Below are 16,327 nucleotides of genomic sequence, written 5' to 3' on the forward strand. Positions count from 1 at the left end.
CTGCAGAATGCTGTGGTAGCCATGCTGGTTAAGTGTGCCTTGGGTCCTAAATATGTCACAGACAGTGTCATCAGCAAAGCACCCCCCACCCCAAAACAACACCTCCTCCATGCTTTACAGTGGGAAATATACATGTGGAGATCATCCGTTCACCCACATTGCGTCTTACAAAGACGAGGCGTTTGGAACCAAAAATCTCCAATTTGGACTCCAGACCAAAGGACAAATTTCCACCGGTCTAATGTCCATTGCTTGTGTTTCTTGGCCCAATCAAGTCTCTTCTTATTGGTGTCCTTTAGTAGTGGTTTCTTTGCAGCAATTCGACGACGAAGGCCTCATTCACACAGTCTCCTCTGAACAGTTGATGTTGAGATGTCTGTTACTTGAACTCTGAAGCATTTATTTGGCTGCAATTTCTGAGGCTGGTAACTAATAAACTTATCCTCTGCAGCAGAGGTAACTCTGGGTCTTCCGTTCCTGTGGCGGTTGTCATGAGAGCCAGTTTCATCATAGTGCTTGATGGTTTTGGCTACTGCACTGGAATCAATTTTCCGTATTGACTGGCCTTCATGTCTTAAAGTAATGATGGACTGTCGTTTCCTTTTGCTTATTTGAGCTGTTCTTGCCATAATATGGACTTGGGCTTTTACCAAATAGGGCTATCTTCTGCATACCACCCCTACCCTTTCACAACACAACTGCATTAAGAAGTTAAGAAATTCCACAAATGAACCTTTAAGGCACACCTGTTAATTGAAATGCATGAAGGGACCAAATCCTCAATACACTTTACGACACTTCAGATCTGACTGATAATGAAAGCAAACACAGTACAGTATCTTAGTACAGTATGACAAGGATAGTTCAGTTAAGACAAGTGCTAGGTCTTCCTACCTGTTCTATCAGCAGGGATTGTAAATATTTAAATGGACTTTAGTGTTACTCTGGCAGACTCTTCTTGGGGAATCCTATCTGTGTTCTCTTAACCGATGCATTCTCTGCTTGCTTCTACAGTAGTTCAAGCTTGTCATGACCCCACATATTCCTACATAACCCTAACAGCTGTGTCTTATACATTTCCTGATCTCTGAAGAGCACTCCAAAGATACTCTTCTACTCTCTTCCCTACCCTCTTCTACTCTCAAGTAGAATAGGGTAGGGGGGACATTTTTGGATGAACTTTGCTCCTCTGCTCCAGCCTGCCTTCCACAAACTAGCCTGAAAGAGCCTCCAGTCTGGCTGCTGCCTGCTAATGCCCCCTGGCAGTGCATGTATGGCTCAGTGAGGGGGAACAGTTGCTGTGCGGTTATACCATGCCAACTGAGATGGATGTTTCTCTGAGCTCTTTGCATTCACACCTGCTTTCTCCCACAATTGGCTCCTAGACCTGAAATGGCCCTGAATCACAAAGATTACATAATGGGAGTCAGGCAGGCCAAAAACTAGAATATAATTTACTGTAGTAGTCTACTACTGTACCAGATCAGATAAATGATGTACCGGATAGATGGTAGCATTGCTGTTCATAACAGGGCGTACCTACTACAGTGTCATATGTAAAAGCAGAGCACAGCAGGGAATTTTTTGTGGCCTACACACAATTCCTCATAATGTGAAAGTGGAATTATGTTTTTCAAATTTTTTACATATGAAAAGCTGAAATGTCTTGAGTCAATAAGTATTCAATCCCTTCGTTATTGCAAGCCTAAATAAGTTTATTAAAAAGTTATTAATTATACTACGAAGATACAGGCATCCTTCCTAACCAGAGCATTTGAGCGGTTGGAAATCCCGCACCGCTAAAAACCGCTCTGTGCTCACAGGGGAAAAAAACTGCCGCTCCAAATTCGCTCCATTCATTAACATCCATCTAGTTTTGTGACTACCTGGACCTACCAATAGTTTAAGTATTGAAACCCAACCATATGGCTTTGAATGAAAAGTATTTGAATAAACATGAAAAGGTAATGTAAGAACAGTCTTATTTTCAAATAGGCTACATGTTATATTAGACAGCATATAAACACTAAATAGGTCAGGAGCCAGACAGGGAGCCTAAGGAACGAAAATGAATTAGCTATATTATTTCAATTACTTCAAAGCTATAGCCTACAAAGAAATGCATTTGAGAGTGCGACATGACAGGCTGGTAGGAACATAAAGCACTCAGCATTTAAACAGCATTTTGTTGTATTAAATTATTGTCTATAAATGGCACATATAGGCTGTGACTTACTTAGAATTAAATACAAATTAAACACAAAATGACTTATGAATGCCTTTTGAATTCATTTTTAGTAACACGAGTTTGGCCAGTCTGTGGCTTCAGGCTCATGCGATTGTGCCTGGATAGCTGGCCAGCAGCGGAAAATATCCTCTCCACATTTGCAGAGCCACTGGGGATGCTAAACACCCTTTTGGCCACTCTTGCCAGGCTGGGCAAAGATGCAGAGTGGTTTTTATTTTTTTCTATAGATAAGGTTTTTAGTCAAAAAAAGCCAATCGAAATGGAAACCACCTTGAATGTGGAAATATGCCAGGCCTATTGGGCCAAAATCAATTATGGCCAATTGTTCATTTTTGTTCTATTATCTATACAAAACATTTAAAATATCTGATTTTTGGTTTATAAATACTTTTCCACAATGACGCACTCATCTACCTTTCTTTTAGCATGTGCACGTAGTAAGTACACCATCATGCTTTTGGGATAAGTGTCTTTTCAGATTCCACAATGATTCTTTAATTGTGGACACTACCCTTTATTTAACTAGGCAAGTCTGTTAAGAACAAATTCTTATTTACAATGACGGCCAAACCCGGACGACGCTGGGCCAATTGTGCGCTGCCCTATGGGGACTCCCAATCACGGCCAGATGTGACCAGGTCTCTCTTGGAAAAGAGATATTATCTCAATGAGTAAAACTTGTATAAATAAAGGTTAAATAAAAAATGTGATGCAGCCTGGATTCGAACCAGGGACTGCAGTGATGCCTCTTGAACTGAGATGCAGTGCCTTAGACTCCCTCTCTTGCTCTGGGTCTTCATCTTTGTAAGTCACCTTGATTTAGCACCCGTGTCTTTCGTCAGTTTCTTAATGAAAATATTTTGTGAACTCCATGACGGTAGCTAAAGCAAGGGGCTATAGCAGCACACAAGTAGCCTACAAATGCATGCTGAGGTGGGCATGCCCTGAGGTTGTGAAGTGAGTGCTACTGGAGCAAAATTAGAGCGGGCAAGAAGGACAACGTTTCAGCCTTTGGGAATTGGGCACGCTCCGCTCAGCTGACATACTCTGTTCCTAACTCAGTTGTCGGAGAGGAAGGAAACCGCTCAGAGATTTCCCCATGAGGCAAATGTTGACTTTTTAAAACTAAGTTTAATGGCTGTGATAGAAAACTGAGGATCGATGAACAACATTGTAGTTACTCCACAGTATTAACCTAATTGACAGAGCAAAAAGAAGGAAGCCTGTACATAATACAAATATTCCAAAACATGCATCCTGATTGCAACAAGGCATTCAAGTAATTCACCTTTTGTCCTGAATTCAAGGTGTTATGTTTGGGGCAAATCCAATACAACACTTTACTGAGTACCACTCTCCATATTTCCAAGCATTGTGGGGGCTGCATCATGCATTGTGGGGGCTGCATCATGTGCTTGTAATCGTTAAGGACTTTTCATGATAAACAAGAAATGGAATAGAGCTAAGCACAGGCAAAATCCTAGAGGAAAACCCGTTTCAGTCTTTTTTCCAACTTTCCAATTCACCTTTCAATAACCTAAAACACAAGGCCAAATCTACACTGGAGTTGCTTACCAAGAAGATATGTTCCTGAGTTGCAGAGTTACAGTTTTATATAAAATCTGCTTGAAAATGGTTGTCTAGCAATGATCAACAACCAATTTGTAGAGATTGAAGAATTGTTTCAATAATAATGGGCAAATATTGAACAATCCAGATGTGCAAAGCTCTTATACTTACCAAGAAAGACTCAGAGCTGTAATTGCTGCCAAAGGTGATTCTAATATGTATTGACTCTGGATATTAAACATTTAGGTACATATGTGTCTTATATCGGCTGAAAGCTTCAATTCCTGTTAATCTAACTGCACTGCCTGATTTACAGTAGCTATTACAGCAAAAGCATGCCATGCGATTGTTTGAGGACGGCGCCCCACATCAAAATATTTTTCCACCGGCACAGGTTTCATACATTCACAAATAACGATGAAATATTCACTTACTTTTTGAAAATCTTCCTCTGATTTGACATCCAAAGGGTCCCAGCTATAACATGTAGTGTTGTTCTGTTCGATAAAATCCTTCTTTTATATCCCAAAAGGTCTGTTTAGTTGGCACCATCTATTTGAGTAATTCACTCGTTCAACATGCAGAGAAAGGAATCCAAAAATCTACCCCTAAACTTTGTTTCAACAAGTCAAAATATGTTTCTATTTACTCCTCAGTTACCCTAAAATGTAATCAAACTATAAAATTTCTTATGGAAAGAAGTATGTTCAATAGGAAACCGATTTTAGTAGGTGCGTCCTGTCTTAAAACCAGTTGCGACGAGCAAACCCGTATCCGGGAGCGTAATCATAGCCTCAAGTGCATTAGCATAACTCCCAGTTAGATAGCAAATGTTCCTTTTTTCCAAAAATATTATTTTTGTAGGCGAAAAAGCTCTCGTTTCTTCACCATGCAAGGCTGAGAAATCAACCGAAAAATGCTACAACTATAACGCCAAACTTTTTTCAAAATTAGCTACATAATATCGACAGAAACACGGCAAACGTTGTTTAGGATCCATCCTCAAGGTGTTTTTAACAAATATATTAGATAATATATCCGTCGAGGCAGTTGGTTTCTCATAAGAAGCGATTGGAAAAATGGCTACCTCAGTATTTTACGCAAGGTTTTCTGCGGGAGACACCATGTGACCACATGCCATATATGGTCCCTTACAGCCATTCCTTCAAGGGAAATGCCTAAAAAGACGTCACAATGCTGTAGACACCTTGGGGAAAACGTGGAAAACGTAAGCTCATTCGTAGCTCATTCACAGCCATATAAGGAGTCATTGGCATGAGGCGGTTTTAAAAAATGCGGCACTTCCTGGTTGGATTTTTATCTGGGTTTCGCCTGTAACATCAGTTCTGTGGCACTCACAGACAATATCTTTGCAGTTTTGGAAACGTCAGAGTGTCTTCTTTCCAAAGCTGTCAATTATATGCATAGTCGAGCATCTTTTCGTGACAAGATATCTTGTTTAAAACGGGAACGTTTTTCATACAAAAATTCAAATAGCGCCCCCTAAATCCAACTGGTTAATGGCACACACAAACATAAATTTCCAAGACTGTGTCCCTGTACTAAAACGTATTATTTCTTATTAGTTTTTGAAGTTACAAAACTTAACTGTGCATTTATTGACACATGGGGAGCACACCCTGTGGAAGCCATAGGAATTGCATCCAGGGAGCTAATTTTCAATATGACCAACAATAAAACATTTCTGGTTGGTTTTTCTTTGGATTTTCTCCTACCATATCTATTGTGTTATATTCTCCTACATTATTTTAACATTTCCACAAACCTCAAAGTGTTTTCTTTCCATTGGTACCAATTATATGGATATCCTGGCTTCAGGGCCTGAGCAACAGGCAGTTTTCTTTGGGCACATCATTTAGGTGGAAATTGAGAAAAAAGGCGCCTAGGCCTAAGAAGTCAGAACGCATAATCATGCTCTAAAAGAAATGCATCACATTTTTCTTAATTGCTGGTGATTCACAGGACATTAAGTACTCATTCATGTTCATCTGTCTAAATATATAGAATTTTGTTAAGATATGAGAATTACTTTGATAAGTTAATATGATCAAATGCTGAGCATCTAAATGCTTTTCTTTGCCACAGCCACCTGTACATTTTGGGCTGACTGAGGGGACCAGTCGACCAGACCAGATGCTGATCGAGTTTTGTAAAGCGAGGGCTTCTGGACAGGACTTCAGTAGCTTGTTCTCTGTCCATACCATACCATCCCGCCTGTTTGTTTATTTCCTGCTAATCTTGGCAAGAGGCCTTCTTGAGTTATTACCAAGCCAGCCCACGTTGTGTTACAGGCTTGCAGCACTACAGTGTGTCACCGTTTGGCTTGGCCCATGCTCTCATTGTCAGCCCGGCCATATTTCCCAACAGTTTGTTATGGAGGCAGGCGAGAATGATCAAATGTGCTATATGCTGAGGCCAAAGGCTCCCGCAGTGTGGGGAATCTTTACTGGCTTTGTGCAGGCACACAACTCCTGTGTGTTCTAACACTGATGGAAATCCCTTTTGGCTGTTTAGTCACTGACTGTCCTTCTGCTTTTGTTTCTGCCGTGAGATCAGAACGGCAGCCACTCCCCAATTGACATTTCCTCTCCATCACATTCCGTTCTGTGAATCCTCACATAACTTATTGTTGTGGATGCAATGACGCACCTGGCGATGATTGGAATGTTCAAGAGCACCTGTATCAGGTTTTGTAGTCTAGACAGTTTCTTTCAGTTTATCCTGATGGTAGTAGACAAGGAGACAACAACGTATTTTGTCCATTAGATTGTATCAAACATGCAGTTTCTTTTGTATATGGGTGTAATTTATACTCTGTGGTTAACCCAAAATACCACGCAGAAGTTATTTTTGTCTGACTCTTGAGAAGGTCTAATGCATGATTCAACATACAAGTTGTGAAGTTATTTGAATCGCTGCGAGCCCTAAGCTGAATAAAACATGTCCTCTGTCCTTCCCCTGTCTATCTGGTTTGGATAAGTAGCCTACGTTCTAAGTTCTTGAATGTAAATTGAATGATGGTGAACGGTCTGTCAAATCAAATCAAATTTTATTTGTCACATACACATGGTTAGCAGATGTTAATGCGAGTGTAGCGAAATGCTTGTGATAAAATTTAGGGAGTCTTGTTTTCAGATTAGCCTTGTTAAAATCCCCAGCTACAATGAATGCAGCCTCCGGATAAATGGTTTCCAGTTTGCAAAGAGTTAAATAAAGTTCGTTCAGAGCCATCGATGTGTCTGCTTGGGGGGGGATATATACGGCTGTGATTATAATCGAAGAGAATTCTCTTGGTAGATAATGCGGTCTACATTTGATTGTGAGGAATTCTAAATCAGGTGAACAGAAGGATTTGAGTTCCTGTATGTTTCTTTCATCACACCATGTCACGTTAGCCATAAGGCATACGCCCCCGCCTCTCTTCTTACCAGAAAGATGTTTGTTTCTGTCGGCGCGATGCGTGGAGAAACCCATTGGCTGCACCGCCTCGGATAGCGTCTCTCCAGTGAGCCATGTTTCCGTGAAGCAAAGAACGTTACAGTCTCTGATGTCCCTCTGGAATGCTACCCTTGCTCGGATTTCATCAACCTTGTTGTCAAGAGACTGGACATTGGCAAGAAGAATGCTAGGGAGTGGTGCACGGTGTGCCCGTCTCCGGAGTCTGACCAGAAGACCGCCTCGTTTCCCTCTTTTTCTGAGTCGTTTTTTTGGGTCGCTGCATGGGATCCACTCCGTTGTCCTGTTTGTAAGGCAGAACACAGGATCCGCGTCGCGAAAAACATATTCTTGGTCGTACTGATGGTGAGTTGACGCTGATCTTATATTCAGTAGTTCTTCTCGACTGTATGTAATGAAACCTAAGATGACCTGGGGTACTAATGTAAGAAATAACACGTAAACAAAGAACTGCATAGTTTCCTAGGAACGCGAAGCGAGGCGGCCATCTCTGTCGGCGCCAGAAGGATCACTTTACCTTTTTCTTCATCAAGATGCTTTTGACAAGCTCACTTACATTTTTAAAAGCTTCTCGAAGCAGCGCAATGCTAGGTCAGGGGCATCTCGTTGCCAGAGTAACATGATGATGCAAATCATGCATTTGTAATTCCACAGTTAACCCTGAACAAATAAATCAATAACACCAACGGGGAACTAGGAAGACTAAAGTATTATTAAAGCTTTTTCTAACCATTTGCTTTCAGAATTAGTCTGGGAAATGTGCTTAACATTCTCGGTTTAAACTACTCAGACATGTCATTGAGGAACACTGCTATTTATGAAACATGGGGGTGAGCATTTTCTATGTTTACATCATCCTTTTCTGAGGAGAGCAAGAATATATTTTCCACTGAATGTAAAAAAGTTGCCTTCACTATTTGTTTCTATATTCATGTGTGTTTGTGTTTCTTTGGCAGGATGACTGGAACGCTATTGACTCATCAAATCAGGCCCAGGCCCACAGCAACGCAGATGACAAAACCCACAGTCTGGAGACACTCCCCCCAGGTAAGAGCCAGATATCCCAGCCCTGCCAGGCATCCCACAGCGCCATCCATTCTGATTAGCCCTTCCATTTACACACAGGCGCAGGAGAGTCCTGTTGAGAAAATGAATCGATATGTTGTTCAAGCTACTTTGCAATAGAGCAGGGTGTCAGCTGTGGCTCTGTTTAAAACTAGTAAACTACCTTTGCTGTTCATAAGGTCAGGGCTAATTATGCAAGGTGTGTGTGTGTGTGTGTGTGTGTGTGTGTGTGTGTGTGTGTGTGTGTGTGTGTGTGTGTGTGTGTGTGTGTGTGTGTGTGTGTATAGAGATGCTATGAAAAGCATCTGAATTCATCTGGGTGTTTTTACAAATGTCTGATCCTTGTCCTCAGGCCAATCACCCAAGTAGAAAAGCCCCTGTCGTAACAATTTGCGAGCCCATGCGCTCAACCAAACTGGGATCCAATTTAGCAGGGCTGCTTAATGCATTAAGCCTCAGGTGTAAGCATATGCTGACTTGATAGGCTTTTTATGCATTTAAAAAAGCAGCATGCCATGTACGAAGAGATATATATATATACATTTTAGTATTTTTACCATCATAACTGTGACTGTCACATTCTTTCCTTGGCAAGGTAGTTCTGGGGGAGAGCTGTTCCGTTTAATTTATGTCATAAACATTCCATATTTTCTATAAAGGTAGGGCAGGGAGAAAAATCATTCCCATCTGCTTTTGTTTCCTGTATTTTATGTAGAAAATAATACCCCTATCAATATTCAATTGTGTCTTGTTTCAGTGGCTTATGCTATTTAGGTCACTCAGCTTAACACTCAAGTTTGAGTTAAACAAAGAATTTGCAGAAGGGTGCCCATTTTTAATTAAGCTCATTTCCAGATGGCCTAATGTACAATTAATCCTTTTTTGACTCCAAAGTATAATGGAATGCCTGTGAAAATTGCCTTTTAATTAGCCTGTTCTATCTGCTATCAAATCAAACCAAATTCTATTTGTCACATGCGGCAAGTACAACTGATGTAAACTTTACCATGAAATGCTTCCCAACAATGCAGAGTTTAAAATAAAATAGTAACACGAGGAATAAACTAAAATACACAAGAATGGAGCTATATACAGACAGTCAGTACCAGATCAATGTGGAGAGGTATGAGTCACTTAAGAACAAATTCTAATTTACAATGACTGCCTACACCGGTCAAACCCGGACGACACTGGGCCAATTGTGTGCTGCCCTATGGGACTCCAAATCACGGCCGGTTGTGATACAGCCTGGATACGAACCAGGGTGTCTGTAGTGACGCCTCAATCACTGCTTTGCAGTACCTTAGACCGCTGCGCCACTCGGGAGCCCATCCCTGTTAGTTAACATTTCTTGTTTGCCAGGATAATCCATCCGGGTGTGGCATATCCAGAAGCTGATTAAACAGCAGTATCATTACACAGGTGCACCTTATGCTGGGGACAATTGAAGGCCACTCTAAAATGTGCAGTTTTGTCACATAACACAATGCCACAGATGTCTCAAGTTTTGAGGGAGCGTGCATTTGGCGTGCTGACTGCAGGAATGTGCACCAGAGCTGTTGCCAGATAATTTAAGGTTAATTTCTCAACCATAAGCTGCCCCAAATGTTGTTTTAGAGAATTTGGCAGTACATACAAAGATGATTCGTTGCTTCCAACTTTGTGGTAACAGTTTGGGGAAGGCCCTTTCCTGTTTCAGCATGACAATGCCGTGCACAAAGCGAGGTCCATACAGAAATGGTTTGTCGAGATCAGTGTAGATGAACTTGACTGGCCTGCACAGATTCTTGACCTCAACCCCATCGAACACCTTTGGGATGAATTGGTGCGCAGACTGCAATCAAGGCCTAATCGCCCAACACCAGTGCCCGACCTCACTAATGCTCTTGTGGCTGAATGGAAGCAAGTACCTGCAGCAACGTTCCAACATCTAGTAGAAAGCCTTCCCAGAAAAGGAGTGGCTGTTATAGCAGCAAAGGAGTGACCAACTCCATATTAATGCCCATGATTTTGGATTGAGATGTTCGACAGGTAGGTATCCACATACATCATTTTTTATTGTTTTACTGCTACAGTCGAGCTGAAGAGAAAACAAGTAGTTTTTTTTGTCTCAAGGTTGTATTAAATTAATTCCGTAAAGCTCTGAACTTCATTAGGTCGATGTGAAGTCTCAGCGAACTTGCTTGTTTCTTAAAATTAATTATACATAGAGGTTTATGATTGGGTTGTGTAACACTTTCATTTTCTGAAGTCTGTTGCTTTGTGTGTGTGTGTGTGTGTGTGTGTGTGTGTGTGTGTGTGTGTGTGTGTGTGAGCATGTCTGGATGGAAGTGTTGTGGAGGTCACAGCCTGGCGGCTCCATTCTCTTCAGAGAAGCTAATTATACTGATGACGGCTGTATCCTGCTCTGCTGCAGGTCCTTTTCTCTCCCTCTTAACTTTTGTACAGAACATGCTTCATTTGGCTTTGATTGAGAATGATGCTGTGTATTCTCAGTCCCTGTAGGAATGTCTTTCTCCGTTAATGGTGGTTTTAATTATTATGATGCTGCTAGCTGTTTCTCTGGCCACCACTTTGTGCTTTTGATACAGTACTGTTGTGTACAGTGTGTTATGTGCTGTGAGTGAGTTTCCTCTTGGATCAAGATAAGACCACTCAATTTTAGAGTAATCATTCTTACTTATTGACAATGCTATTATCTGAACTGATTTGATATGTGAGGAATCTGCTGCACAGCACACCAGCCCATAGACACAATTAGCCTCTGTCTGCCTCCACTATGGCTGCTCTGCTCAAGAAGTGCAATGGAAGTTATAAGGCTTAGTTGATGGCCTATACAGTGCATTCCACATTGTTACGTTACAGCCTTATTCTAAAATGTATTAAAGTGCATCCTGTTCCCATTGATCATCCGTGAGATGTTTCTACAACTTAATTGGAGTCCACCTGTGGTAAATTCAATTGATTGGACATGATTTGGAAAGGCACACACCTGTCTTTATTAAGTCCCACATTTGACAGTGCATGTCAGAGCAAAAACCAAGCCATGAGGTCAAATTAATTGTCTTTAGAGCTCCGAGACAGGATTGTGTCGAGGCACAGATCTGGGGAAGGATACCAAACAATTTCTGCAGTATTGAAGGTCCCCAAGAACACAGTGGCCTCCATCATTCTTAAATGGAAGAAGTTTGGAACCACCAAGGCTCTTACAGCTGGCCGCCTGGCCAAACTGAGCAATCTGAGGAGAAGGGCCTTGGTCAGGGAGGTGAACCCGAGCACTTTGACAGAGCTCTAGAGTTCCTCTGTGGAGATGGTTGTCCTTCTGGAAGATTCTCCTATCTCTGCAGCACTCCACCAATCAGGCCTTTATGGTAGAGTGGCCAGACGGAAGCCACTCCTCAGTAAAAGGCACATGACAGCCCGCTTGGAGTTTGCCAAAAAGCACCTAAAGAACTCTCAGACCATGAGAAACAACATTCTCTGTTCTGATTAAACTGAGATTGAACTCTGACTGCCAAGGGTCACGTCAGGCATAAACCTGGCACCATCCCCAAGGTGAAGCATGGTAGTTGCTGCATAATGCTGTGGGGATGTTTTTCAGTGGCAGGAACTGGGAGACGAGTCAGGATCGAGGCAAAGATGAACGGAGCAAAGTACAGAGAGATCCTTGATGAAAACCTGCTCCAGAGCGCTCAGGACCTCAGACTGGGGCAAAGGTTCACCTTCCAACAGGACAACGACCCGAAGCACACAAACAAGACAACACAGGAGTGGCTTCAGGACAAGTCTATGAATGTCCTTGAGTGGCCCAGCCAGAGCCCGGACTTGAACCCGATCGAACATCTCTGGAGAGACCAGAAAATAGCTGTGCAGCGACGCTCCCCATCCAACCCGGCAAAGCTTGAGAGGATCTGCAGAGAGGAATGGGAGAAAGTCTCCAAATACAGGTGTGCCAAGCTTGTAACGTCATGCCCAAGAAGATTCGAGTGAAGTGTCTGAATACTTATGTAAATGTCATATCATTTTAAAATGTTTAATACATTTGCAAACATTTCTAAAAACACGTTTTTGCTTCGTCATTATGGGGTATTGTATGTAGATTGATGGGGGGGGGGACTGTTTATTTAATTTTAGAATAAGGCCATTTTAGAATAACCCTCTGACTTAATCCACATTTTGTTGTGTTGCAGCCTGAAAATTGGTTGAATCCATTTAAAAAAAACTGTATTCAGCACAAAGTGAAATTCTTTGCCACATTTTTTTGCAGTTTTACTTTAGTGCCTTATTGCAAACAGGATTTATGTTTTAGAATTTTTTTATTCTGTACAGGCTTCCATCTTTTCACTCTCATTTAGGTTATTATTATGGAGTAACTACAATGTTGATCCATCCTCATTTTTCTCCCATTACATCCATTAAACTCTGCAACTGTTTAAAAGCCATCATTGGCCTCATGGTAAAATCCCTGAGCAGTTTCTTTCCTATCCGGCAACTGAGTTAGGAAGGGCTCCTGTATCTTGTAGTGACTGGGTGTATTGATACACCATCCAAAGTGTTATTAATAACTTTTCCATGCTTAAAGGGATATTCAGTGTCTATTTTTTTTAACGCATCAACCAATAGGTGCCATTCATTGGAAAACCTCCCTGGTCTTTGTAGTTGAATCTGTGTTTGAAATTCAAAGCTCTGCTGAGGGGTACAGAGATGTGTGGGGTACGGAGATGAGGTAGTCATAAAAACACTTATTGCGCACAGTCCATGTGACTTGTTAAGGAACATTTTTAGGCTTCCCATAACAAAGAGGTTGAATACTTATTGACTCAAGACATTTCAGCTTTTAATTTCTAAAAATATAATTCCACTTTTACATTATGTGGTATTGTGTGTAGGCCAGTTACCAGTAGACATGACTCTCTGAGATCCTGTTCAGATTGCTATTATATGAATAGATTCCTATTACCCAAGAGCAACTTTTTAAACATCTTTCAACTTTAGTGACATGTTTAAAAGCTTTTTGTCAAGTAAACACAGCCAGAGGAGGAATGTTGCAGCCGAGGAGAGATGGATGCATGAACTGTTGAACTTTCACATCAAAAGAAATGCAATAAAGGAGAGACAACCTGTTCTTAACTGGTATCTGAGGGCAGGATCACAGATCTGGACAGGAACCAGTTCCTAGGTCTGATAAAGTAAAGCTACTGTATAAGGGATTGTTATATACCTTATGTTTCGGAATATACTGCAGCCTATAATGGGTCTTCAGGAATGGCAGTGGGCGTGGAGGATTTGATTCCCTCTTTACAAGTCTAGTACATTATTACCACCAGACCATACAGACTTAACTGCTGTTATTAGCAAAATGAACATGTAACCTAATAACGTAATGAGGGTTATGTACGTGAAGATATTTTTGTTTAAAAAAAACAGATGACAAAAAAGATGTCGTGCTCGTTCTACTGCCCATCTATTTAGATCAAGCTCCAGAACATGATGACCTGAGACTGAACCGTTTAATAGATTGCAACATTAATTTCATAAATAGTCATCTGTTGCACATGTTAATCATGGAAATGACAAGGTCATCTGCTTTCCCTTTTAAGCTTAGCTAGTTATAATGCCCCCGGCATGCAATTCACCATTACATTTCTGTGGAACAATTAGCATCAGTGACAGATTATTCTCATACCCTCCTAATTATCATGCGGAATACAGGCTGCCAGAGCTCCATGAGATGAATTGCTCATGATCTTTTTTCTCTCCGTGCCCCCACCCTGTCTGAGAGACAATGTAATCAAATGCTCACATGTTTTAGAGGCTTCATTCTTTGGGCTCCCGAGTGGCGCAACGGTCTAAGGCACTGCATCTCATTGCTAGAGGCGTCACTACAGACCCTGGTTAGATTCCAGGCGGTATCACAACCGGCCGTGATTGGAAGTCCCATAGGGTGGCGCACAATTGGCCCAGCGTTGTTAGCGTTTAGCTGGGGTAGGCCATCATTTTGAATAAGAATTTGTTCTTAACTGACTTGCCTAGTTAAATAAAGGTTAAATTAAAAAATTCACATAACAGCTGCATTAGTATTTAGCCGCATTGACATTTTGTTTTCATACGTTGTTATGACAAGCATTACAATTAAATATGGATGTTTTAAAAATAGATATTTTATATGTGTAATAATTTGACTAGGCTGTGTGGCCTCCTGCGAGAGGGAGCGAAAGAGGCACGGAGTTTGTAATGCAGGCTCTTATTAGTTTGGTAATGGCTCTCATCTTTAAGCTCTGGAATGTGAAAACTAAACACGATGGTCACTTGTGATGAAGTGCTAGCAGCTGTTTTTTGCCCAGTAAGGGGGAAAGAGGTTAGAATATCTTAATTTACTGTGCTGTTGTCCACTGTACCAGTGTTTCCCCTAGGAGTATTTTCAGCAGGGGTGGCAAAGGTAGCGGGAGATTAAAACAAAAAAATAATAATTGTAGAATGATTTCTGGTGACTTTTTTTAAGAAGACTCCAAAATGCAAAAATGTAATTATGTTGACACTATCTGAAATATAACTGATGTGCGCCACTGCACTGTAGGGAGATGATGAGCAAGCGGTGGCTGAGCGCTCGTGGCTTTCATTCGGGCCACTGCTCACTCTGTTTGCTACAAATATAAGTTGTAACTTGTCTCTACTCTTTTTTCAATGTCTTTTTACTGTTGTTTTATTTCTTTACTTACATACACACACATACCTTCTTTTTTTCCGCACCATTGGTTAGAGCCTGTAAGTAAGCATTTCATTGAAAGGTTGTATTCGGCGCACATGACAAATAAACTTTGATTTGATCTTAAAGGGATAGTGTGAGATTTTGGCAATTAAGCTCTTTTTCAATTTACTCAGATGGACGCATGGATACCATTTTTATGTCTCTGTCTGCAGTTTGAATGAAGTTTTAAGGTAGTTTCGCAAGCCATTGCTAACTAGAGTTGGCATAATGACTGTAAATGGATCATCTGACTATTGGTAACTAGAAAAAGGGCGTAATTGCCAAAATTGCACTATCCATTTAAAAGCAAAATTACATATTTTTTGGAGTGGTGGCAACAGCTGCTAAATGAATATAGGGGAAACATTGCTGTACTGTATATTTATTTAATCTCCTGCGTCTCTGATCTGGTTTGCAGGCAAGGTGAGGTGGCAAGACTTTGACCAGGACCTGTATGTCGGTGCTACTGTGGTGCGGCCGGGGCAGGATCCCTACGCTCGCAACAAGTTCAATCAGGTGGAGTGTGACAAGCTCAGGATGGACCGTGGAGTCCCTGACACCAGACACGACCAGTAAGTCTTTATTCAACCTCTGTCATGGGTGGAATTAAGTAAGGAAGAAATGGGAACCAAATTAAATCATTTTCGCAAATTCATGGTGTTTTTACTGCAGTGAGTAGTAAAGTGATTAATCAGTGAACTTCCCCATTAGTAATGTCCTATGGGGAAAAACTGGGAACTCCTGCTGTCATCTGATTATCAGGAGGGCAAAATGAATCAACGACAGAAGTATATAGTGTACATCTTTCTTGTTCCTCCCCCTTAACACGTAACAGGGTTTCTTCTGCTGGTGCCTCAATATAACCTAACTAAGCCTCACAAGAACACTGGACAGTCGAGCAGAGACCTTTTGGTGCAATCATCAAATCCAAATCAAATCAAATGTTATTTGTCACATACACATGGTAGCAGATGTTAATGCGAGTGCAGCGAAATGCTTGTGCTTCTAGTTCCGACAATGCAGTAATAACCAACGAGTAATGTAAGTGTAAAGGGATGAAGAATATGTACATAAAAATATATGAATGAGTGATGGTACAGAACGGCATAGGCAAGATGCAGTAGATGGTATAGAGTACAGTATATACATTTGAGATGAGTAATGTAGGGTATGTAAACATTATATTAAGTGGCATTGTTTAAAGTGGCTAGTGATACATT

The 16,327-nt window shown here is 41.2% G+C and overlaps 1 protein-coding gene across 1 annotated transcript in view; it reads left to right on the plus strand.

The window, feature by feature from the left end:
- The window catches only part of LOC139376832 (polypeptide N-acetylgalactosaminyltransferase 2), a 99,478-nt gene that overhangs the window by 56,377 nt on the left and 26,774 nt on the right, over positions 1-16,327 (plus strand). The window contains exons 2-3 of the mRNA XM_071119779.1: positions 8,251-8,341; positions 15,526-15,679. Coding sequence (XP_070975880.1) covers positions 8,251-8,341; positions 15,526-15,679 — 245 coding nt within the window. The remainder of the gene's footprint in view (positions 1-8,250; positions 8,342-15,525; positions 15,680-16,327) is intronic.

This window comes from Oncorhynchus clarkii, chromosome 20 (genome assembly GCF_045791955.1).
Source record: "Oncorhynchus clarkii lewisi isolate Uvic-CL-2024 chromosome 20, UVic_Ocla_1.0, whole genome shotgun sequence".
Taxonomy (NCBI): Eukaryota; Metazoa; Chordata; class Actinopteri; order Salmoniformes; family Salmonidae; genus Oncorhynchus; species Oncorhynchus clarkii.